This window comes from Meles meles, chromosome 11 (genome assembly GCF_922984935.1).
Source record: "Meles meles chromosome 11, mMelMel3.1 paternal haplotype, whole genome shotgun sequence".
Lineage (NCBI taxonomy): Eukaryota > Metazoa > Chordata > Mammalia > Carnivora > Mustelidae > Meles > Meles meles.
Window position 1 is genome coordinate 96529833 of NC_060076.1, and position 25225 is coordinate 96555057.

Genomic DNA, 25225 nt, shown 5'->3' on the forward strand with positions numbered 1-25225 from the left:
CCCAGGCTGGCTTCTGCCCCTGGGCTCCTTCCCCTGCTGCTGGCTGTGGGGTTGATATCCCCTTGCAAAACAGCCCCCTCCTGCTCAGGACGGGCTTCAGGAGCTCCCGGTGTCACATGTCACATGCCTGATAAACAGTTCACTGTGTGGACTTCAATTCCCCCGGAACTCAGAACCGTCCCCTGGAGTGATGCCCCAGCTCCGCTGTGACTCACGTGCTCAGGCCTGGAGATGGAGGGCGGGACAGGGGGACAGTGGCCAGGTCACCTGCTCACCCTCTACCACCTCGCAGAGACAACCAAGCCATCAGGGGGTGGGGGGCTCCCGACGTGCCTCAACCTCATTCCCTCCCCTGAACCTGGGCACGGGGCAGCAGCGAGGGGCCAGCTGTGGCTGGCCCAGCGGGGAGGCCCACAGAGGGAGGAGTCAGAGTGCCCGTGCGGCATCACCAGACCCTGTGCATGTGGCCATACACACCGCTGTCTCCTTCTGGGGAGGAGGGCTGTGTGTACCTGCCCATGCCCCCGACCCCTGCTTAGCGCCAGCCTGGTGTTTCCTGGGCAACCGCTGCACTGTCCAGGCTGGATGCTGGCTCCTGGGGGACAGCGGGGCTGCCCTGGAATGTGGCTGGCCTGGCCTGTCATCACGAGGAGCTCGGCCTCAGCCGCAGGAGACGGGCTCGTGAGCACAGCGCACCCCGACCACGCGCTAGCGGCCACACGGTGGCAGGTGGGACGACCCACACTGTGTCCAGGGAGGGTGCCGCCCCCACGGACACACAGTAAACGCATGCGGACGCACACCCAGCCGTGAACGGTGGTTATCGCTGGCGAGGGGGCAGACGGCCAGGGGAGCGCGTCGGTGTCTGGACACGGTGAGTCGCACGTTTACACGCTCGGCGCAAGACTGACGCCCTCGCCCCACCGAACCAAGTCCCTGCGCGTGCTCCATCCAGTCCACCCGCGTGCCGTGCAGCACGTCCCCAAGTCGCCCGTGCGCCAGCCCCTCCCCCAGGCTCCCCGGGCGTCCACGACCTGTCTGTCCCGTCTGCGTGTACATGAAGAAGGGCACGGGGCCTCGGCTCTCCGGGCTGCGAGCCTGTTAGCACCCAGGCAGGTAGGAGGGCCCGTCCCCGGGGTGTTGCCTCAGCGACCTCCAAGCTGCTCACTCGGCCTCAGTGCACGGACCTGGTCGTCCCTCCCGATCCCCCAAGATCCCCAGTGATTTGTTTTGTCTCACATAAGGAGATCAACAAACGAAATCCTAGATCAATGACCCGAGGGGAAAATACTGGTAGCCCAAGCATCAGGGCTCCGTGCGCCACCCACGGCAGCCAGCAGCCCGGTCCGACGGGGCAGGGAACTGAAAGCACGCGTGGGAGCCCACGCAGAAACATGGACAGTGCTGAGGGCCCCAGAGGCAGAGCCGCAGTTGCTAACACGGCCCCAGCAAGCCGGCCGGGCAGGTCCCGGGCCGGCACAGCATGGCGGATGCGGAGGCCAGTGGGGCTGCTGGAGGCCGGCCAGAGCCACATCCGCGCGGGACAGCAATGACTACACAGAAGTGGGGTGCAGGCTTTCCTTCTGCTTTTACATGAAACTGACAGTTCTCTTTCCTTTCAAACTGGAAATATATGGTCGACATGAAGATTCATCACAAAATGGCCCCAATCAGAGCCAGGATGGCACAGAGACCCCTCCCTGCACACTGGACCCCACTGACAAGCCCCCAGCACCCCCGGAGGAGCTGGAGCTTTGCAGGGCCCCCAGGGGCTGGCGGCCCAGAGACCCGGAACAGAAACACAGGGTGGGAGGGTCTCTGGGCCGCCGGCCCCTGGGGGCGAGGAGAGGCAGGCTGTACGTGGGGCTCCAGGTGCCCAGCATGGACAGACGCCTGCACAGCAGCAGCCGCGTCCCGACTCTGGCCCCGCGGAGCCCACAGGTAGCTGGGACCAACCGTGTGCTGGACCCCACTGAGGCTTCTACAAGGTGTCGGCTTTGCGGGACTGGGACGCGTGTGGAGAAACCATGTTCTTACCTGTATCTTGCGCCTCCAGAAACTTCCCTCAGTCGTTTCCCCGGCGGAGTCTTCAGAAATCTGGGCTCTGAAAATAAAAGGAAAGGAGACTATTTCAACACATAAGTCCTCCGTCCACGTACCCTCAGCATCACGACTAGAGAGGCACTGAAAAGAAACTCTTGCAATTTTTTTTATCCTCCGGAGCCCAGGGTGGGTGTGCCATTCGTGCACTTGTGCAAACGGGAGGGAGGAGTGAGTGTGCAATCGCGCCCATAAAGGAAGTGTGACCTGGTGGGTCCCCAACTGACCACAGTCACTCCCTGCGAAGTAAGCCCCCGCCAATACGCCTCACGGTCTTGGTTCGCTATTTGCCCAAAGAGAATCGGGCCGTTAGTTTCAGATCTGTATCCTCGAGAACTCATCCTCCCTGAAATCCAGCAGTCGGGGGGAGCCCCCAAAAGGGAAGCCTGAGTCCAGAGGGATGGCGGACGATCAAAGAGAATAGGAATGACAGCCCCAGCAGGCACTGTGCAGGTGCGTAAAGGTGTCGAGGACATCGGTGCGGGTCCCCTCGTGGTTGTGAGTGATCCGCCAGTTTCTAAACATCAGAATCAAACACTAGCATTTTTTGGTGGTTGGGATATAGTTTTGTTTTCTTTTGCTTTAAGAGCTGGTACAACTCGTGCCATTTTCTGGAAGACTGCTGAGAAGCAGGAGGTGCTCGCTGGAAGCAGGGCCAACACTCCGTCTCTCCCACACGCACCCCCAGAGTGGGGCCCCTCACGCCCGCAGCACAGACGCCTGGCACCCCACCCCATACCTAGGCCTCCCAGAGTCACGACTCCCAGGGTCTCCCAGGGCTCCTTGCGGCCCAAGACATGTCCCAGGAACCTGAGCAATGCGACCCCCGAGCACGGGTGGAAACGGTTTCAGACTCCTCCATCTCACCGTCTGATCCTGGGTCAGCTACTGCGGACAGTGCACTTATAAAACCTTCACACACGAGCACGCCAGGGAGCGTCCCCCGACGAGGCCGCGCCCTCCCAGCAGCCAGGACCCACGTCTTCTGTTTGAACGCTGGGGGAGGCGTTGCCACGATCGACGGACAGGCGATGGGCAAGCTGACCGACCTGTTCGCACGGGCAGGCCACCTGGGTGCTCCCGAAAACACGGGGAAATAAAGTGGCGCGTGCATCGCAAGAGGACTGCACAAACACCCTGAACGCCAAGAAATCTGAAACGGAAAAACTTCTCTCTTCTGGAAATTCGATGAAGCCTTTGTCACGTCCCTAAATACACGCCCAGAGCTGCTTGCCCTGTGGTCGGACAAGGCGCGTCTCGTGTTCCCCTGAATTTCACGGTGCTGAGCTCCGAGGGCAGGTTGTGTGTACGTGAGCCCCCTCTCACCCCGCCTCACCTCTGCCCTCCACCAAGCAGCTCTGAGCCCCACGGTTCCTAACTAAAAAAAAAAAAGACGCTTCCGGCCGCTGACAGCCGGGTCCCAGGCCCCAGCTCTCTACAGCTGTCTACACTTGTTTCTCGACAGAACCCCACCCCCCGCGCTGTAGCTCGGTATCGCCACACCGGAGGGCAGGGACCGTCCTCCACAATTACTCAGCATCCTGCCGAACTCTTCGGCTTCCTTCACTGTGCCTTACTTCTCCAATCGCACAGTTAAGGATCCAACAGTCCTTTTGTGAAACCGAAGTGAAATTAATCAGGAGAGAAAAGTGCTTCCCTCTCCCTCCTGACAAGCCTGGCCTTGCCCACCCCTCCGCTCCCCAAGGTGCAGGTGAGCGTGGGAGCCGCAGCCCACGCCCGAAGGCAGCGGTCCCATGGCTGCTCTGACCACAGCGGAGAGCAAAGGCGAGGCTCGTCTTGCACGCATCCTGTCTCTGCTCTGCAGATGTGACCGCGGGTTTGCGCATCAAATCAAGAGGCTCCTCCCCACCTCTGAGAAGGGCAGCCACGGGGCCAGCTGCCATACGGCGCAGCGACGAGGGGCCACGGCGCAGCACGGACCCCGAACCCTGACCCAGTCCCCCCAGGAATTCAGGTGGACGCACACCCACCTGTGTCAGGTGCCCAAGCAGGGGACCATCGGACTCTCGAAACGGTGGACAACTGCGCTGCTGGGGAAAGGAGCAGGAGGCGAACAGCTCCCGCAGGCTCTCCCGGGGGCAGTGTGACGGGTGTGGGCACGTGGGACACAGGACGCGGGTGCCTCAGAGAAATCAACAGAACTACTCCATGATCCAGCAATGCGACGGCTGCGTATCCACCCAACGAAACCAGAAACATGACTTTGAAAAGACACGTGTGTCCGTATGCTCGCGGGCACGACTGACAACGGCGAAGACACGGAGGCAGCCCACGCGTCCTCTGACAGACGAACGGATGAAGGTGTGGTGTGTGTGCACGCGTGCACACGCGCGCACACACACGCGCACACACACGCACACACGATGTAATATCATGCAGACGTCAAAAAGAATGACGCTTTCCATTTGCAAGAGCACGGAGGGACCTAGAAACTATTACGCTAAGTCAGTCAGAGAGAAACGCAGTCTACTTACACGGGTGTCTGAAAAACAAAACAAATGAACAACCAAAAAAACCAGACTCTCAAACAGAGAGCAAACTGGGGTCACTGGGGGCAGGTGGTGGGAGGAGGGAGAGATGGGGATTAAGAAGTACAAAGTCCCAGGGATAGCGGAAGGAAGTCTCAGGGACAGGAAGTAGGGCACAGGGAGTATCACCAGTAGCCCTCACAATGCCACGTGGTGACAGACGGGGACACCTAACGGCGACGAGCACCGTGTAATACAGACTTGCCGAAGCGCTACATTGTGCACTGCTCACCTATGGCTCCCAGTGCGAAGCTTACTCAAAATACACGTCTCCACGCGCGGCCGACGACCTCCCATCATCTCTGACTGTGCACTGGACCTCCATCTAAGGGACTCTGACCCGGAGCACAGAGGTCCAGGGGCCGTGAGTGCAGAGAAATCCCAGCTCAGTACCCCAGGACAGGAGGGGCAGGCTTGCAGCGACAGAGACCAGGAAGTCCAAGGAAGAAGTGGGGGTGTCCTTTGTGGGCTGGCCAGAGGGGAGGGCAGGACCTCTGAGTGAACTGTGGGTCTCCTGCACGGCGCTCACCCGTGGGCGCCCCCAGCGCTCCCAAGCCGCCTCCAACCTTCCAGTCCTGTAATTCACAACCGTGTAATTAAATAGGATAATGTTGGACATTCAGATCTTTGCCAGTTTCTCAGTTAAAATTCATTTTTGGGGCTCCTGGGTGGCTCAGTGGGTTAAAGCCTCTGCCTTCGGCTCAGGTCATGATCCCACGGTCCTGGGATAGAGCCCCGCGTTGGGCTCTCTGCTCGGCGGGGAGCCTGCCTCCCCCTCTCTCTCTGCCTGCCTCTCTACCTACTTGTGATTTTTGTCTGTCAAATAAATAGAATCTTAAAAAAAAATCATTTTAAAAAAGTAGGCTCCACACTCATCATAGAGCTGGAACGCACGATCCCGAGATCAAGAGTCCCACACTCTACCGACTGACCCAGCCAGGCAGCCCTTAAAATTTATTTTTAAAGACTGATGTTAACCACCAGCAAACAACCCAGGAGCTCTTCGAACCAGAGCCGTCTACAGGACGTATTTCCCTCCCGCCCCCGCTGAAGTCTTCTGTTACTCGAGGCACACGCTCTTTGCAATTAAAGCGCTTCTTATACTTGTTTCCAGAACAGTCCATCATCCTGGGGCTGCCGCGGGCCACAGCTCAGCAGGTAGGGATGGAAACCGCGCTCTGCGGAAGCCTCTGGCTCCAGGGTGAAAGATGCTTCTTGAAGAGCTCAGGGCAGAGGTAAGGGGCGCCCCGACCCTACAGCGGCATCTCCTCCCTGCCGTCAGCCAGAGCGTGAAGGTATCACAGAATGTCTGGAACCGTGCCTACCCCGGGGCTGGCTCAGGACTGTGCTCCAGACCACCCGGGGAAGTGTCCTGCCTGCCAAGTGCCCTAAGGGGGAGTGTGCACAGTGTCACCAGGGGACCTGACTCCTGCCCCTTGCACAGGCCCAGCCCAGCTGCAGAACGACCAGCAACTCTCTCCACTCAGCCACAGTGGGAGGACGGGCCTTGGAGCCCTGACAAGCCCAGGTCTAGGCGGACGGTTCTTTTTTAAGTCTAAAAACCACAAAACGCCACTCTCTTTGCCTTCATCTTTAGTGACTCCTTAAAAATACACAGCAGGGTCCCAGAGCCAGGCCAGCTCGACCGCGGGCCGCCATCCAGCTCAAGTCTGCGAAAGCTGAGCCAGAACAAGGCCCTCTCCTTGCTGGCCTCCCTCCGGGACGTGGCCTCTGCTCTCCACTTGGCAAAAACCCATTAGAGAAGGCACGTGCCGTGGGCGAAAGCACTGTGAGGGCCCCAGGGGCTGGCCCCCAGCGGGACATGGGGTCCGTCACCACGCCTGGTCGGCCGCCATGCCAGCCCCTCTGCACAGCCACCTGCACGCAGGCCTCTACACCCCTTCAAGGGACCCCCAGAAACGCCCCCCCAGGCCCCGCAGCCGCTGTCAGAGTGCCTGGCAGCCAGCTTGTCACACTGAGCCTGGGCCCCTGTGACCCATGTTCTAGCCACACCAGCCCACGCTCCATCAACCATGGGCCTCGCCGCTGCTGTGGGCAGGTAGGAGCTGGGCAGCACCGGGGTCTCCATGGCTGCCAAGACGCCCTCCGCCCCGTCCCCCGCACACGGCTCCCGCCCCGAATCTCTGTCATCTCTACTTTCCAAACAGCACGCAGAGGCACACCCCGATGTCAGCACCGCCACAGCCTGACCTCTGAGGGGAGCGCGAGCAGCCCCACACTGGGCCTGACTCACCCATCCCACTGACCCTCCCTTGGAGTCCTTCTCGTCCTCCAGATGCTTCCAGGAGCCGCTGCTGCATGCGGGACGAGGGCCACGTAAAAACGGTGCAGGTTTGGCTTCGAGCAAACCCCACACACTCAGGGTGGCTGAAACAACTGGACCGGACCCAGCAACTGCTCTCGTCCCTCCCGACGGCAAGTGGGTGTCTGCAGCGACCTCTGCTGAAGTCCCAGGTCAAGGGAAGCCCAGACCCCGGATTCCAGGGGTCCACTCTGCAGCCTCCACACAGGAGAGGGGTCTATGCTCCGACTGCAGGCCAAGCTCGCTGGACGCCGGCCCTGTGACCTGCCCTGCAGCCCAGAGCATCAGCCTTCCCACGGTGTGGACACCGCAGCAGGCAGGCGTCCCCTTTCTGCAGCCCGGGTCACCTCCTGGGTGCCTCAGGAGGCGCGGAGCACGGAAACATGGCCATGTCTCTGTCCCTGCCCCACGTCATCTTCTGGGTGGGAGGATGTGGGCTGTGGGCTGGCGGCCCCTCACAGTCCCCAGCCGGCCCGAGGAGCCATCTTCCCTCCTGGGACCCGTGCCAGGGAGTGCGGGAGAAGCCAGGCAGCAGGGACACCGTGAGTCTCCTCATAGCTCACGAACCAAAATCAACGGGAAGATCTGCAAGGACCTCTGGAACCTTCCTGCACCAGAATAAGCTGGGCCGCCCCTCTGCCCCCACTCGGGCCTTGCCACTGCATCCTGGAGAGGACAGAGGCTGGGCCCCGGCCGGCTCCCGCTCGTGGCAGCCATGGCAGGGCGAGAGTTGTGCCAAGCAAGCCTGAGAGAGGCGTCCGGTGCTGCCCTCGGGTGCCCCTGTGCAAGCCGGGCCCCTCATCCAGCGACAGGGACCTGGGGACAGACCAGGGGGGACCCCAAACGTGGGTGCAGAGCAGCACCAGGCAGAAGACCGGATCCCTGCCTCCCTTTCTGCCGGCAAGAGCCGAGGAAACGGCACCGCATTCCGCCACGGACTCAGGAAGCAGGGGGTGTGCGCATGTCCACGGCCCCGTCTACTGCGGTGCCGGGACCGGAGCTCTCATTTCCTGCAGAACTGGACCCGGAGCCTGGCCAGCTGGCCGTGCCACCCGACAGGCAGAGCTCGGGGCCACCCCACATGGCCCCCACTCCCGGGTGTTGGGCTGCCTCCGGGGAGCATGGTGGGTATGTCCCAGCAGAAACAGGCTGAGCAAGGCCCCCGCCTCGGGGACGCGTGGTGGCCCTGAGCAGCGACTTCAGGTCTCGGCTGGTCCTTGACGGCCATCGCGAGGACTGAGCTCTCAGAGCAATGCCTCTGTCCTGCCATCCTCACCCCGAGGACATGCAGGGCCGGGCTGGCGGGCACAGGGCCCTGTGGGGCAGGCTGCGGCCCGGGGGGCTGGTCTCCATTCAGGAACGGCACCCTCTCTTCACAAAGCTCCGTGCAGCCGGCCCACCTGACTCAGGCACTCTGTGTCCTGGGACCACACACGGACGTGGTCCAGACCCGAAAGCGGCACCACCGCCACGTCCCTACCAGGGACTTAGGAGACACTGTGTGCCGGACACAGGGAGGGACCTGGGCCTGGCCTGCAGCTGTCCCCCAAAGGCCACGTGTGGGCAGGGCCGTTCAGGAAGCCACGGGGCAGCAGCAAGGGGGCAGCCCTGGGCCAGGCCCCGGGCACGGCTCCCCACAATGCACACACGTGAGCTGGTGCCTGCGAGAACCCGGAGTCTGGCCCCTTCAGTGCAGATGGGAGAAGCAGAGACAGACAGCCCCATGCCCGCCCTGCACCGGCACAGCCTGGTCCCTTCACTAGACTGCCCTCTGTACTGGGACCCCAACAGCACCCAGCCAGCCCTACCTCCAGACGCGGGGCAGGGGGCACCCCTGGAGAGGAAGTGCCACCCGGAGAGCAGAAGACCAGATCCCTCCGGGCTGGCTGCGGGGCTAAAGGAAAGCAGAAGCTCCTCCAGGCTTTGACCTCGCCGGGCTGATGCAGCTTCCTTAAGGGCTGACGCTGCCCCGCCCCACCCACCTCCACGAGGCCGCAGACCCCCCAGGCCCCGGAAGCTCTGGGACCGGAAGCTGCTGTGTGGGCTGGGGGAGGGGCGGGCTGCCCTCCACACCCATCACATCCGCCCCCCCCCCAGGCACAGACCACCTGCCACTGATCTGGAGACAGATCACACCCTCACCGTCCCCAGCAGCCCCCACCCCCGCCACCCTCCCGGAGACGCAGCTGGGGGCCCCATGTCCCCATCCTCCCAGCACAGCCTTTGGGGGTGGGGGGGAAGAAGAGCTGGTCAGGTCGCCTCGTGCCACCAGGGACATGCGGGCTTGCTACAGAGGCTCTTCCAGCAGCCCGACGGGCCAAAGACATCCTCCTCCTCACTGTCATCCCTCCTTCACACACGAGACAACGAAGGCCCAGACACGTACAGAAGTCACACCAGGGGCCAGCCGTGCACTGAGAGCCTGAAACCCAGTGTCTGCCCCCGGGCCCAGTCCCCAGCACCGCCTTCTGAGCCCTTAGCACTGGAGAGCCAACGTTCCCCCTAGTGGGTGACCCTGACCCAGGAGCCTCACGGAGCTACTACACACAGCTGGCCCCATCCGGGTCAATCCGGTTCCTCACCACCATCTCACAGGTGCTCCGACTTAGGCATGCAGCTGGCGGTCCTAAGTCTGGCAGGCGTGGGCCTTCCCAGATAAACCCGCCGGGCTGACTCCTCCCTGACCAACCGGGGCTTGGCTGGGCCCCGCAGGAGGTGGGCACACTGGCTGTCCCGGATGGGCTCCCAGCCTCGGAAGGCAATCCTGCCCAAAACGTCCCAGGTGACAGAAGGCTCTAGAAACGTTTCAGCCACAGGGAGAACACTCCTCACAAAATTTCAGAACCCGATGGGATTTTTTTCCGAAATACAGATGCAAAACTGCACCTGCCAAGCTTGCCCGTGACCCGCAGGGTCCCAGGGGGTCACCTCTCTTCTATCCTAGCTACGCTGGGCAGCCCCTCACACACACCCCTGCACAGACCCACCGTAAGCAGGCTGGGGCTCCTCCATCTTCAGCAGGAAGCGATTTTCTGCCTCCAGGGGGTGCTTGCCGCCAGCTGCAAACCCTCAGCCCACCTCCAATGGCACCTGGGCGCCAGCACCGGCCGGGGGGCGGGGGGGGGGGGAAAGACAGCCCGGCTTTCCAGAGGAGTCCGGCAACACGCCACCTGCTTGCTCGCCCGGCCTCGGCAATCCCGCCCATTCAAACGGATGTGCACGTCCACCCTGCTTCAACCGCGAGGACTTCAAGCGTACATGTGCCCGGTCAGGACCCCGCTAAATAAACGTCCCAGCCCACCAGGCAGGCAACATGCACTGCCCGGCCAGTGCTCACCGACACGCTCAGATGGACGCGTATGTTATCAAACGCAGCGAGGAGAGGCTAGAACAGCCCGTGCAGGTAGACTCACTTGTGCCAAGAGCCGCCAGGGTCGCTGCGTCCAGCGGGGCCCGGGGTGGCGTCCGCTCCACGCCCACGGCGCAGGCCTAAGTGGGCTTCCTGACGCCGGCCGGCCGGCACCAGCAGCTTTTCAGCGGAGCTCGCCAGGGCCAGGTGCACCGCATCTCCGAGGCCCGAGCGCCGCGCCGGGACCTCCGTGACCCCAGCCCAGGTGGACTAGGGGCCCTGGCGCGTGCGGTGCCGGGGTCCGGGCCAGGGGCTGGAGGGCCGTGCGGCACCTAATGACAGTGTTTCCAACAGAAAGTGTACCTTTTTGTGTTTTTCTTCTAAAAACATCACAATGCCTCCGAGTTTCAGTAGCTTCCCCAGACTCTCTGTCTCTCAGGCCACCCCACGGGGAAGGGGAAGGCTGCCCGGTCCCCAGGAGCGCATTCCCGCTGTCCTTGGGGGCACTCCTGCCCTCCTGGCCCTCCGCCAGACGGGGCCACCTGTGGCTTCATGGTCCTGGTGTCTAGCCTTGTTCCCCTCCCCACGTGTGTGCTCTGCCCCGCCGGGCCTGGCTGTCCTGTTACCCCGAGAGGGACACACATGAGGCAGGGTGTCGGGGCTGGCTGCTGGGGTTCAGCGGTGTGACCGGTGTGACCGGGGCGGCTACTTGCCCCCTCCCCTCGGGCTGAGCTGGGAGACAGAGCTGGCCTCAAAGCGCATGTGGGCTTTTCATCCCACGGACAACGGCTGTTCGCGACAATGGGGTTAAAACAGGGAAGGGCTGGGGCGTCTGCCGAGCCTTTCCGGAGACGGGTCCATGGCGGCGGAGCCCTAAAAAGACCAGGTTTCCTGCGGTGATCTTTCTACACCTTCTCCCCATGGGGAGACCCTGGACACTGGAGAGGAAGAGCCGGCCCGCGGCTCGGAGGAAAGCCACCTCCCCTACGCCGCTCCGGGCTCTCCCGCTTCTGCCTCTGCCCCTCAGGTCCTGTCCTAAAAGACGTCCATGGGCAGAGTGGCACCTGCTCCCCGAGAACAGGTGAACGCCGGCTCACGCAGGGACCCAACATTCACGCTCTAACGCAGCAGGAGGGGAAGACCCGTGGAGAGCCGGAGGGAGGTCGGGTCGCACAGAAAGCCAAGGCCAGGAGAGGAGTCCCCTGCCAGCACACCCCACGCTTCTGAGTGCCCGGTCGCCCTGGGTCCTCATCCCCACTCCTCGCCTCCAGTGCCCGGAAAGGGAGGCCTGTGCAGGGACGGTGGGAGCAGGGCCCAGGCTGCCTTGGACACGGCGCTCCCCGGCACTCAAGGACTGATCTAAGTCTCATTCACCAGCGGGCGTGACTCAGCCAGGCTCGTGCTGTCTCTCAGAGAATACAAATCAAACGGCCCTCCCCGCTCCCGGGAGTGGCTGCCCCTGGATCCTGGAGTCTTTGAGTGGATGGAGCGTGAGCCCCTGGGGAGATGACGTGCCATCAGCGTCCACACAGCGAGAGGGCTGGCGCACAGCCGTCCCCTGACCGCCAGCGCAGGGCCGCCGAGCCTGGCCATGCACAGCTTCGAACCCCGCCTCAGTTTCTCCGTCCCTCCACCCATGTCACTGAGGCCCAGGCCCATCACCCCGAGTGAGGCAGACCCGCCCCCGCCCCACAGCACATGCAGTCGGGGGAGGAAGCCCTGAGTGACCACCACAGGACGACCCAGGTCAAGTGCACACGGGCCTTTGCAAGGACGGGAGAAGCAGGCGTCAGGCCGGCAGAGTGGGCTCAGCGGCCACCAGGCGGCCCCGATCTAAGGGGAGGCTGTTCCCATGGGGCACAGTCACCGTGCCCTAGTGAGAGCCGGAAACGCTGAGACCCACACAGCGGGTGCCCTCCAGCACTCTTTCCTAACGACAGCCACGGGAGCCACCACACGGAAAAGCCAAGCAGGGCCCCCGACAGGGATGTGCACACCGCGTTCACGGCAGCAGGGCTCACAGCAGCCGAACGCCGAGAGCATCCCAGGGTAGCAGAACACACTGCCCCAAAACATGCACCCGTCCAGTCTGGAGTCGTGGCACGTGAGAACGGACAGCACCGAAGGACATCCGCACGCCTCCGCTGGGAGCAGGACATAGTCCCCGGGGAAGCATGCCCCCCTTGCACCGGGAGCGGAGGGCAGCCTCGGGGCCAGAGGCGCAGGACAAGGGCCCAGAGCGTTGTACAGGCCGGGAACTCCCTACTCCACTGATGTCCACCCCGAGCCCAAACCCCTTTGTCCTGTCCACGCCTCACAGACTGTTATTCGTCGGGCACGTAGGAAAACGGCCCTCTGCTCCCTGCTTAGTTTTCTATCTTTGGAACTCCCATAGGTACGAAATTAAATTCACGTTTCTCCGTTAATATCTTATGTGAATTTAGTCAATAGCCCAGCCACAGGACCCAGAAGGGAAGATGGGAGAAGCTCCCCCACCCCAAGTGTCCTTTCAGGCCTGAACGGATAAGGTGCAGCGTATCCACACGACGGAGCACTGCGTCGCTCCCTGCAGGGAAGGGCAGTCCTTCAACCAGCCTCCGAGGTGCCTGCTGAGCCCTCCGAGGTGACCCGTGCCCCCCCCCGCCGTGACCAGCACTCGGGGGGGGTGGGGAGAGCACGGGAAGCCAACAAGGCGGTCACACCAACTCTCAGAGGGTACTTGGCCCTCGGCCTTTCCACGGCTCGTGTGGATGTGATGCAGGAGGGCCGCGAAGTTGTGCAGCTCCCTGCTCGTGGAGTGAGCGGCCCCTCGGCGTGAGACTGTCCCAAGGCCTGCTCCCTTCCAGAGCCTTCTGTCCCTGATGACCCTGCCCTCCCGCCAGGGCCAGCCCCACAAGGGCACCTCTCCAGGTGGACAAAGTACCTGCGTTCTTGTAGGCGCACAGCTGATAAACCCATCTTCCAGCCTTTTGAGATTCAAGACGGGCAGAGTTGGCTGAAGACAGCAATACACAGGAGACGTCAGCTCCGGCTGCCCGCCCCGCGGCTGCGGCCAGCCACGTCCACCTGGTCCCCACTCTGCGCTGCCCACACACCCACCAGCCACCAGAGACTCCGCGTGGAGGGCGGGTCAGGGGGCTCGGTCTGGGGGGAGCCAGGCTCCAGGAAGCTTCAGGAAGCGAGGGCGTCAGGGGTGCTGGCCACCTCCGGACTAAGAGCCACTCTTCCCACCACGATTCCCAGCCACACACTCCAGGCTGCCGTCTAGGAGAACCCCGAGGTAGGCCTCGATGCGCGCATGGTGCGTGTGATGTGTGTACATGGCGTGTGTGGCGTGTGCATGTGGTGTATGTGGTCTGTGTATGTGGCGTGCGTGGCTTGTGTATATGGTCCCTGAGCAAAGCTGTGTGACAGACAAGGCCACAGGAGCCTGTGACAGGCCACGATCCAACCAACAGCGACGCAGGAGCACCGTGGGCTGGCACGGATCTCACACCTGGAACCCGCAGCTGCCCTCACGAGCACCGAGGAGTGGCAGCCGCCTCTGCCTGGACCCGCCACCAGGCCCGGCCTGCTCCATGGGCTGGGGCCCCAGAGAAGGCGCTCTCCCACGCCCCGGTCACACTGCCCTCTGCGTGTGCACACCAGGGCCTGCGGCTGCTGGCCCAGCCGTGGAAGCATGGACGCCCCATGCCCAGTGGGTGCCAGGTCCCCGGGACAGGAGGGGGTGCTGGACAGGGCAGAGGCCGAGCCACGGCGGCCTCCTGCCCCAAGCAGGGACTGCTTCTCAGTGCAGCTGAGCCCAGGGCAGAAACCTCCACATGTCCTGCTCTGATCCTATGTGTCCCAAGACACACAGCATCCTCTGCCGGCCCCTCCAGACCAGCTCCCCGCTCTGTTGCCCACCATGTCCACGGTCTACAGGGAGTGACTCGAAGCCCTGTCCCAGACCAGCAGCCGGAGCGAGCAGCGTCCCAGGAGTGCGCACGGTCAACCCCCGCAGCCGAGTCTACACAGGCCCACCCAGTGATCCTCACACTCAGTCTGAGGCCATTTCGTGCCGGATGTCACGTTCTTCCTGCTGAAGAGACACGTTCGTTTGCCTTGTCCCCTGTAAGTGGCCATGAAGATCCTCGGGGCACATGCCCACGTCTTCGGGGACCTGTGCGGGCTTCCTAGGGCTGCTGCAGAAACTCACCACAAACTCAGCGGCTTCGAACAACGTACTGTGTTATCTCACGGCTCTGGAGTTCACAAGCCTGGTGTGGGACTCCCTGGGCGCACACCCAGGAACCAGCCGGTTCCTTCGGGAGGCTCCAGCGCAGAACCCACTTCTCTGCCTTTCCAGCGTCTGGACGCCTCCTGCATTCCCGGGCTCATGTCCCTCCCTCTGGCTTCTAAGCCAGCCAAGAGGATAAGACCACGCCGTCCCCATAAAAGTAGCCCCGACAGGACTATTTTGAATTGAAGACAACTGAGAAATAGTGAGTATGAGAAGAACTAACTGCCCTCCCCACGTGCCCCAAAGTAGGACTCAGACATCCTTCTGTACAAGTGTCCCTGAGAGGGCACCAAGATGAGTCTGCATAACGGACCTTACTAAACATCCTTTACTCACCACAGCTTCCTACTCACCTTCCCACAATTTACTGCCCCTACAAGCCCAAACCACCTTTCCTTTCTCTTATTGCCTCCCAATTTATTGCTCTTGGTTAAAATGATACATAAGCCCCAAGTCTAACTGCTCTTTTGGTTTTTCTTTTCTGCAAAGCTCCTGTGCATGTGACAATATTAGAATCTGTGTGACTTTTTTCCTGTTTATCTCTTATTTGTCTGTTTAATTCACAGGCCCCATGGACAGAACCTAAGAGATTGGAGGAAAAGTTTTCCTTCCCTAAATCCGGCAGCATAGCATGTTCTCTCCTCTCTGCCCTCCTGATGCTCTCATTATGCACCTGTGATTACACTTAGGCCCCACCTAGAGAATCCACAATGATCTCCCTATCTTAAGATCCTTAATCATACCTGCAAAATCCCTACAATAACATACAGCTGACCCTTTGACCACACTGGTTTGAACAGCATGGGTCCACTTATATATAGATTTTTTTGGTTAGTACAGGAAATACTGTAAATGGACTTTCTCTTCCCCAGGATTTCCTTAATGACATTCTCTCCTCTCTGGCTGACTTTATTCTAAGAATACAGCATAGAACACGTACAACATACAAAACACGTGTTAACTGACAACTGGTGTTTTCAGTAAGGCTCTGGCCTTAAGCTTCAGGCTGTGAACAGTTAACCTTTTGGGGGTGACAAACGTTGTACACGGATTTTTGATGGTGCCGGGTCAGCGGCCCACCCCCACACCATTCAAGGGTTGACTGTATCTTCAGGTTCCAGGGATCAGGACATGGATGTCCACAGGAGCCCTTCATTATTCTGCCTCCTGCAGAGCCCACGGCTATCTGTTATGTGGCCCAGCAGGGGCACAATTCCTGTATTCTTCTTCCAGAAAAAAATGAGTTTTTAGATTTAATTCTCCAATTTCTTGAAGCTGAGAAGGAATTCATAGGTAATTGTTAATTCTGGGAAGTCCAAACCAAACCTGTCTGCCTTCTGAGAGCTCCGAGCCCACCTGGGTGCCCAGCAGGATGGGGGAGCCCCGGGGGAGGGGCACTGCCTCACCCCTTTGACAGGGACGGTGGGGGAGGTGGCGAAGGGGCCCCTGCGAGGAAGGTGCTCATGCAGAAGTGCACGCTGGGAAATCAGGAGCAAGGCGACAGCCAGGTAATATTAGTTTCAAGAATGGGGGGGGGGTAAATAAAAATGTAAATGACTGTTCACAAGGAGTGCAAAATAACAAGAAAACCAACACATTCCTTGGCCGGCTCTGGTGTGACTGGTCATTCAGATGCAAATTATACCCTGATTTTTGGAAGGCTTACAAGCACCCCGTTGAGAGCCAGGCCTCTATGAATTCCAGGCTCTGAACAAGCTTGCACAGTTCCCAGCCTCGGGGCTCTTCCCCCACGGGGTCTTTTTATGTAGCGCTGAAACACCAGCGGCCTCTTCAAGCAGGCGCCGCAGGGTCCCTGGGGTTTCACACCCCCCCCACCGGGGCAGCACTGGCCACTTTCCTGGGCCAGACCGGCCAGAGCGCCTGGCATGCCCCTCACTGTGCCAACTCCAATTCAGCCACTCCCTTGCGCCAGCCCTCAGGGCCTGGGGCCTGTCCTAGTCCCAGCCACTCCCTCGGTGCCCCTGGCCCTCAATGACTTCCTTACAGAACCCACGAGACCTGGAAACACATATGCTGCGACTCGTCCCCGGGACCTGAACCAGCCGCCCAGGCAAATGCCCTGGGAGCTCGCCCAGGCCTGCGAGCGCTCCCCCAGAATCATGTCTGCTGGCCAGCGGGACAGACAGACTCCTCCAGTCCTCGAGAAGGGGAGAAGGCCATTCGTGCCTCAGTCACTCAGGGACAGAAGGATGCCCGCCTGCTTCCTCAGCTCATTCCCACTCAGCTGAGCCGTGAGAACTAGGAGCACTAGGGGCCGTGCCCCGGAATGGTGAGAAACGCAGGGACAGGCCACAGGGCCCTCCCTGGTCAGCCAGGTGGGGAGGACCCATGTCACCCCCGCTCCATCAGGGGACTAAACGCAATCGCACGCGGTGAGCACCAAGCACAAGATGAAACTCGGATGTGTACATGCTCTTGATTCTTCAAGGAGAAAACCACAGCGCACCGTCCATACAGAAGGAAAGCGGGAGAAACACTGGACCTCTGGTAACAAGCCAAACCCTCAGCACCCACCCAGCCAGCCTCACCTCTCCTGCAGCTGCGCTCACCCGCCGCTCCCTGACCCACGCTGCTCATGGGACCAGGGTGCTCAGGACCCCGTCTGGCCTGGCCACCCCATTCTCATGGGGACCTGTGCTGGGGAGGGGGCATCTGTCCTGACACGGAGGGGTCTGCAAGGCACAGCCTGGGCGGGGCCACGGGGACCAGCCACAAGCACCACAAGGCGCCCTTCAGCAGCGGGACAAGGCCTCGCAGCGAGCCTCCCTCGGGCTGTGGAACACGCTTGCCCCATTCTCGTTCCTATCAATGGCAGGCTGTGCACGATGTGGGCCCGACTGTTCTCCTGTGTGGGCTCATTCAGGGCGTGGGGCAGGGGGAGACCAAGGAAGGAGGAAGGAGCTGTGCTCCCTCAAGAGAAAGGGGCCGCGGAGCCATGTGAGGACAGACAAGGGGTCCCACCAAGGGCCAGGCCCTAAGTGTCTGAAGACCAGGCAGGCCAAGACACGGCAGTCCCTGAGGGCCAGGGGCTCCGGGACGAGGATGGGGGAGCTGCCCCCTCGCAGGCTCTACCAAAGGGCCCTGGATTAGCTCCCCCAAAAAGTTGGCGCCCAGCCTTGGAAACAGAGAGAGCCGGGTGCCCGAGCTCCCAATGAGGCCAGGTGAGGCAGGGGCGTGGGCAAAGCACTTCCACGCCACTGGCCATGGTACAGCTGGGCAGAGCAAAACTCAGCCGGGAGACCAAGCCACGTGCTGGGCTGCCTCCTGACCCCTGGCCACTAGCACGGGCCCCCGTGGGTGCACCTCGGCCGGGGACTGGTGCACACGGTCTGTGCGGGGCGGGTGACCCTGCAGGCCCGGAAAGGCACACAGGGAGGGACAGCAGCTCCCACACCTGCTCGTGGACACACACGAGCAGACGGGCAGAAGCAGGGAGGCCCCACCGCTGCCACGGGCAAGGGCACCCTCCACGCTGGCAGGACGCGGGCCTGGGACACTGCAGCGCTTGGTGACGGTGGGCACCAAGCTCTCTGTGCTGCCCACAATGCCGCCGGCTCCTGGTCATGGCAGCCGCGAGGACGGAGGGCTGGCTGACCTGTCCAGCACCGAGGGAAGCGGAAACGTGACCCGGGCGGGCGCAGGTGACCGCCGCAGCACACCAAGTGTGCGAGCCTTGGGTACAAGCAAGACATGGACTGGCCGTGCCCGCGTGGTGGCCGGACGTGGGGCTACAGGCGCCGCGGTCACCCTGGTAGGACAGACGCTTGCTCCGTCCCACGCCCCAGGACTACACCTCCTACCCCCAGCACACAAGGCTCACGTCCCCGCCCCCCCAACCTGCGAGGTCAGCAGCGCCAGGCAGCGGCCGGAAGCACGGTCCCCCGTCCCCTCGAGTGCGATGCCACCTAGGAATGCACGAGGCAGCAGGAGCGAGATGGTGCCGAGGAGGCAGGAGGGAGCAGACCTGCCCAGAACAGCCCCCCAAGTACCCCCAGTTTCAGGCACCTGCTCCAGGGACCTCCCAGAGCCTTTGGTGACAACGCCGAGCACCAGGTTGGGAAGGCAGCAAGCGGGCGGGGCAGCCACAGCAGCTCACGTGGACTCCACGGGGCACGGGGCCTCCCCGGCCTCCTGGTGGTGCTCATCAGAAGTGGGAGAAGGCGCGCTCGTGGTGGGGGGCGGGGAGCCGGGGGACCAGCATGTCAGGACCCTCGACCACGGGCTGACGGTGGCCTCATGATGAAAAACGCCATATTCTGTCATTCCTAACAAGCACAGGCTGTTTCTGGCTTCAAAGCCACTTTGAGGCAGTGAACTCAGTATTTTTCACACTCTGTGCCTGCAATCGGATGTGATATACATACCTGGAGGCTTTTCTCCCGTTGGCACTATGCTCTGCATTTTTAGGGTGTTTTCACAGATCTGCAGGAACGAGCTGTCTGAAGGAGAGGACCTTTTGAATTGGATCCCACTTCCGATGCTAACGTGCTCTTTGTTCAGCGCTCACTCCGCAGACACTGCTCGGGATCACCACAGCCCGGCCGGGCCCCAGGCCCCAGAGTCCGCCCAGGGTCCGTGAAAAGCAAACGTGTCCGTTTCTAAAAGCCTATTGATGGGTACCGTAAGGTAGCAAAGGGCACCAATTCCTGCAGATGAAAACCAACGGACTCACGCTCAGGTTCACCACATCTTGGTATCAGTTTTAAGCATTAATTCAACCTGCTCAGCCCAAGGATACACCCTGTATAATTCCGCCAGGGGACCTACCTGGCCTTGGTCCTGGCTCCAAAGCTCTCACACCAGCGAGGATGCCAAGAAGCACCAAGGGACACAGAGCAGCCTGCCTCTGTTCCACCAAGAACAGTCCAGACATCACCCTCTCTGAACCTGACCCACGTCGTGTGGCCCACCTGTGGAGGCCAAGAAAATTAAGGCCATCCCATCTCAAGTTTAGCTGATGTGGGACACAGAGTCAGAAGAAAATCATTAAATTTCCTTACCTACTCACAAGCCCTTGAAACAGAGTGGCTGTCCCCTGGGGACTCAACTGCCCTCATCTTGAGGTTTTGCTAAGGACAATCCTAGCCTGACCGACGCCCTACCCCAACAGGTCCAACCAGGATCCTTTAAGTCTACTTTAACAATTCCTTTATCTCTAAACCTCCAAGATAGTGTCCAGAGTCATTCTCAAGCATATGGCCCACTGATACACATCTAAAGGGTCTCACGAGAAGATTTCTATTATTGGTAATAAATAACCTTTCTCCCAACAATAGCTAGCCCCTCAAGGTCCAGGAGACCTTGCTTCCAAAACTCCTTGGAGACTTACATCATCCATGATCCCCTTTGTCCTCACCCACCGCCGAGTCCACCCCTACTCTGCCTTTAAAAACTCTGACTGTAATCCGGTTCGGGGTCCAAGTCCCTACTGCGCTGTGTCGGGAATACTTGGCCTCAAGCTTAAGTTTGTCAAATAAACCCTCATGTGATTGTATCGGTGTTGGCTCCTTGGTGGTCTCTCGGACGTGAAAACTGGGGCATAACATACCCAGGACACAGGCTTCTCTCCCGGAGACCCCTCCCCTGCACAAAGCCTGTGCAGCCTAACTGCCATCCTCAGCCAAGACGAGCCCCTTGTCCCTGCCCTTGTCCCTGCCTGGGCACCTTCCACACATCAGCCACGCAAGCCACGCTCCACACCCTTCAAACACAGCCCAGGCCTTTCCGGGTCAATTGCCCCTGACCTCCCAGGAAAAATGAGACGGACAGGCCACTGTGGGGGCATTCCCCAAGGGGTCTGTATGGGGGATGGGCCGTTGTGGGAATGCTCCCCGAGGGTCTATGTGGTGGGTGCGCCACTGTGGGGCTGCTCTCCCAGGGGTCTGCGTGGGGCAGGGCTGTTGTGGGGATGCTTCCTGAGGGTCTGAGTGGTGGGCGGGCCACCATCCAATCCGGGGAACACGGGCTCCACAGGCCGAGAACCAGCAGGCCCGGAGGTAAGAGCCTAGCACACGAGAGGCACAGCTGCAAGGCAGACGTGGCCAGGGTGCTGATGTCAAGGGGGACCCTGGCCTGGGCACAGCGCGAGGCCAAGCTGCATCAAGGTCCTGGGCTGAGAAGGGGGCAAGGGAGCCCAGAGGCAGGAGCGAGCACCCACCCCCTCAGGCCTGGGGGTTCCTCCTCTCAGGACTGGTGAGTCCCTAGCGCCTGGCTCTCTGGGCTGCGTCCTGTCCTCACTGATGGCTGGACCCGTTCTCATCTCAGACTTCACACCAGTCTAGGGCTTTCTGGTCCCAGCCCTCCCTCCTAGGCCCACACCAAAACCTCCTTAATTTGGGCTCCACCTGCCCGGCAGGGGCTGGGGACCATCACCCTGCAGCAGGCGAGGAGCAGACATGGGAGCTTCCTGGCCCCCTGTCTGTGTTTAAGTGAGTCTCTTTCCCATAGCCACGCCACTCTGTTTATCTGCACGTGCTCAAGCCCCTCAGTTTACGGACGTGCAGAATGCCCCAGGCCAGGCTGGGAGCACGGTGAGGTGTCCTTCCTTCCCTCTAGCCACAGCCTCCCCAGGGGACCTGGCCTGGCCCTTGTCCTCCCCTGCTGCCCACAGGGTCAGCTCCCCATCCCCCCACCTCCCTAGGACACCCAAACTCTGTCCTCCCCTCCTGCCCACAAGGCTAGCTCCCCATCTTTCTCGCATGAGGAAGCTCCCGGGTCACCTCCCGGTGACCTTAGAGCAGGCGTACAACAGTCTGTTCCTGTGGCGACTCGGGTCACACCGGCATTTGGAAAAGAGAGGAGCCTGCGCTGCAATGTGTCCCCTGGACCCCAGCCACCCACACCTACCAGCTGCGAAGCGGGCTAGGCCACCGGCAGCTGCCAAGGGAGGGCCTGTGTGGGGCAGACGGCTGCAGGCCGCAGGGCCTACGCCCTCGCCACCCCTACCGGGTCGACTTCCTCCTGTGAGCCTGCCGGCTGTCGGTCCTGTGTGGGGAGCTGCGCAGGAAGCCCAGGGCACACCTCCACCTGCTGTGTGGGCGGGGCCGGGGTCAGGAGAGGGTAAGTGAAGGGGGGGGGCTGCAGCTCGGGCGGCACAGCAGGAACCCGGGCGGAGGCCACAGAGGATGTCAGGGGGACACAGAGGCACTTGGGGACACAGAGCACCGTTTCTCCGAGGGCCTGAGTCAGAGACTGGGTGTTTCTGGCAGCCTGAGTCAGACACACGGTACCTGACGATAACGTCTGCACACGCCACGTGCACACGCACCCTGCCAGGCACACACAGGCCCCCACCGAGCACAAGCGCCCACCGGCCATACGTGCATACCCGCACTGCACACACACGCACACCTATGCACACGCACCCCACCGTGCACACACGCGCCCCACCGTGCACACTCCGACCACACACGTGCACCCCTACATACATGCAGCTCCCCACGGTGCACACACACACTGTGCACACGCACCCACCTACCAAATACACCCTCACTGTGCACACATGCACACCCCTGTACACACGCCCCCACCGTGCTCACGCGCCCCCATTGGGCACTCACTCACCTACTGTACACACAACCTGTGCACACCCCCCACCATGCACACACAGCAGCACCGTGCACACCCCCACCATGCACACGAACCCCCACCCCTGCCACGCAGACATACCTCCTCAGCACGCACACACACACACCCTGCCGTGCACACGCCGTTCCCCCACCGTGCGCACACACACCCCACCGTGCATAAAGAGCCCCTGTGCCCAGAGGAAACCATGGCAGCGTGTGTCCCCGGCCCAGAGGTGAGCCCGCAGGATGTGCTGTCCTGTCACTCCCCCGTGACGACGCTGCTCAGTGCCCGATGCCCCAGACACCACCGCTCCGCTTATTTTATTAGCTCCTTGAAACTCTCCGTGCAGCCAGAGGTAACTTCACACGACGCCACAGTCTCGAGTCCCTTCCGGCCAGGCTCCCCCTCCCACCCGCACGGCGCCGTCCTCCCCGCTGCCCCTAGCAGTGCAGCCCTCCTGCGCCCACCCGCATCGCCCTCTGCCCAGCGGCCCAAGAACACGCCGACATGCACACGCAGTCCTACGTGCACGCACGGATCACTGCCGGAACGTCTCACGTGTCACAGAGCCCAGGGCGGGAGGGGTCCTGCACCCGCCGTGGAAACACACCGCACAGCTGCTACCAGTGAGGCAGGCCAGTGGGATGGGAGGGACAACGCCCGACGGGCACAGTGCACGTGAGCCCAGGGCACCCTGCAGAATGGAAGCTCGATTCCCTGGTCAGAGGGGGACTGCTGAGCTACTGGGGCCGGCGCCCCAGAAGGGCATAAAACCAGACTCCCCCACCCTCAACAATCTTAGCCCACGGTACGCACACGCATTCTAGATGTGCTCAAGAGCGGGGTCCAAGAACACCAAATGAGACAAGCCCGCCAGGCAACCAAGAGACAGCCCATGTGACCGCCCTGACGGACTCTGGTAACAGAGTCATAGCAAACAGAGACACATTCAGCTGCAAAATGACCTAATCCCGAGCCCGACTTGTTTGGGGCCACTCCTCCTTCCTACAAGGGACCACAGGACCAATCCCGCTGCCTGGGCGGCAGATCCAAGCAGGACCTAGTCCAAGCTGCAAGGGAAACCTGTTCAGTCGGGAATCACCTCCCTGACCCCCAAATTCAGCCGGGAAGCCAAGAGGCACTGTCTCCTCTCTGTAAGGAATGTTCCCCGGCCTCTCTCGGCTGACAGGGAGGCGGGGGGCAAACACGGGCCACTTCGCCACCGGCAAACAGGAGCGTCCGCTGGGCTGAGACGTGGGGCTGCTCCCGACCCTGATGGTTAGCCTTGCCTCTCCCCGGAGACACGCCCAGGCATGAGGACTGTCTGTACAGGAGGCTGCACGGAGGAGGGAGGCTCCTCCTTGCTAAAACCATCCCTGCTCCCACACCCTGCGGGCTGCAGAGTCCTCAGGCCGGCCGGGGCTCCCCACGGTGAGCTTGGCCTCGTCCACACTCCCAGTCCTGCCTCCAGATTCATCAGTGCCCAGAGCTCGGCCAGGGAGCACCCCGCCTCCCTGCACAAGCACCTGCCGACACCCCTCCCCCACCATTCCTGTGGCACAGCCCTTGTCCTTCCCGTGGTGACAGAGGCTTCCTGAGGAGTCCCGCCCAGCCAGCTCCACTGACAGAGAAACGGACAAGGCTCTTCCCGGGCAAGCAGCCGCCCTCTGGGAGACCCCTCGCCTGGTCTACAGACATCTCCCCAGCTCTGGGCTTAGCGCCCCAGCCCATCCACTCCTTGAAACTTCATCTGTCCGCAGGCCTGCCTCCCTGCTTCCTGCAGAGCTGGGCTCATCTGGGACCCTCCACTTCTCCAGTTGCTCAGCCAAACCCTGCAGTGTCCTCGACAACATTCACTCCGGACTCAACCTGTCAGCAAGTCCTCTCAACTCTGCTCCAAACGAAGGCCTAGTCGGGCTGTCCCCCCACCTTGGCTGCTGCACCCCAGGCCTGCGTCACCACCCCCTCTCCAGACCACATCGCCACCTCCCACGGGCTACCCTGTGCCCTGCAGACGGCTGTGGGCCTATCCAAACCCCCGGCTCCAGGGCTCCCGTCCCAGCATCCCGAGCGCCAAGAAGCTCCCAGGCGCCCCAGGTACCATGAACATAGGAGGCACCGTCCTGCCTCAGGGTCTTTGCAGCTGCTGTCCCCTCTGCCTGGGGAATACCTCCCCAAACCCAGGCACCACCCTATCTTCCCTTCCCCAGCCGCCCTTCTCAGCGAGGCCCTCCCTCCCGGTGCCCCCTTTCCCTGATCTCACTCCTGTGCACCCAGGACCATCTCACTGCTTCTGACCAACTTACGGATTCTGCGTATGCTCCATCCTCCCCAACATCAGAGCACCTCCCCCGCGTGGAGACCCTGGTGCCCAGGATGGGAGTTCAGCGCAGAGATGGGGTCTGCAGGGACCCGTCCTCCCGTGGGGGTGGTGGGGGACCTGGGGCTTGCCAGCCTGAGCCAGCCACGCCATCCCGACACTGCGCCCCGTGCATGGGCTTGCTCGCCAGCAGCAGTGGAGACGTGACCCCCAAGGCCGGGGCACGTGCTGGAGAACGTGTCAGACACCCCAGCGAGTTGCGAAATGAAAGGCTCAGTTCACTGGCTTCACCGTGTGCATGACAGCCCTGCCATATGCCCGCTCCGTCCGAGAAAAACGGGCCTTTGTGCGCTATAAATAGCCTGGCCAGATGTGGATACGCCTGTGGGTTTGTTCCCGGGACTCTGGCTCGGCCCACCACGGCCCCCACGGCAGCCCCTGGCAGCAGGATCCCAGGAGGCCGAAGGCACGGTGCGCCCAGGGGCAGGACAGGGTTACCCAGTGGTCCCCCCCTCCCGCCAGAACGCAGCCCACGGTGCCCCGCGCCATCACGGGCAGGCGGCGGGCTGACCAGCGTGTGTGGGAGAGGGCTGCTAGCAGAACAGCAGGCTGCTGGCGCACACGGCGTGCTCCTTTATGCACAGAAAACAGGGACACGGGGCTGGGATCGGGGAGCCGGGGGGCCCTGCAGGGACTGAGTGTGCCCGCAAAG

At 61.8% G+C, this 25225-nt stretch overlaps 1 protein-coding gene across 5 annotated transcripts in view; it reads right to left on the reverse strand.

Annotated features, from left to right (window-relative positions):
- Positions 1–24651, reverse strand: part of SEMA4D (semaphorin 4D) — a 60923-nt gene extending 36272 nt beyond the window's left edge. The window contains exons 1-3 of one of the 5 annotated variants that reach the window (XM_046022036.1): positions 8781–8926; positions 4882–5224; positions 2038–2104 (exon numbers count right to left, since the gene is read on the reverse strand). In XM_046022036.1, coding sequence (XP_045877992.1) covers positions 2038–2104; positions 4882–4949 — 135 coding nt within the window. In that variant the 5' untranslated portion in view covers positions 4950–5224; positions 8781–8926. Of the gene's footprint in view, positions 1–2037; positions 2105–3149; positions 3432–4881; positions 5225–8780; positions 8927–24499 lie in introns of those variants that run through there. The other 4 variants (XM_046022039.1, XM_046022035.1, XM_046022037.1 and 1 more) reach the window with 4 other exon arrangements.
- Between the last annotated feature and the right edge of the window lie 574 nt (positions 24652–25225).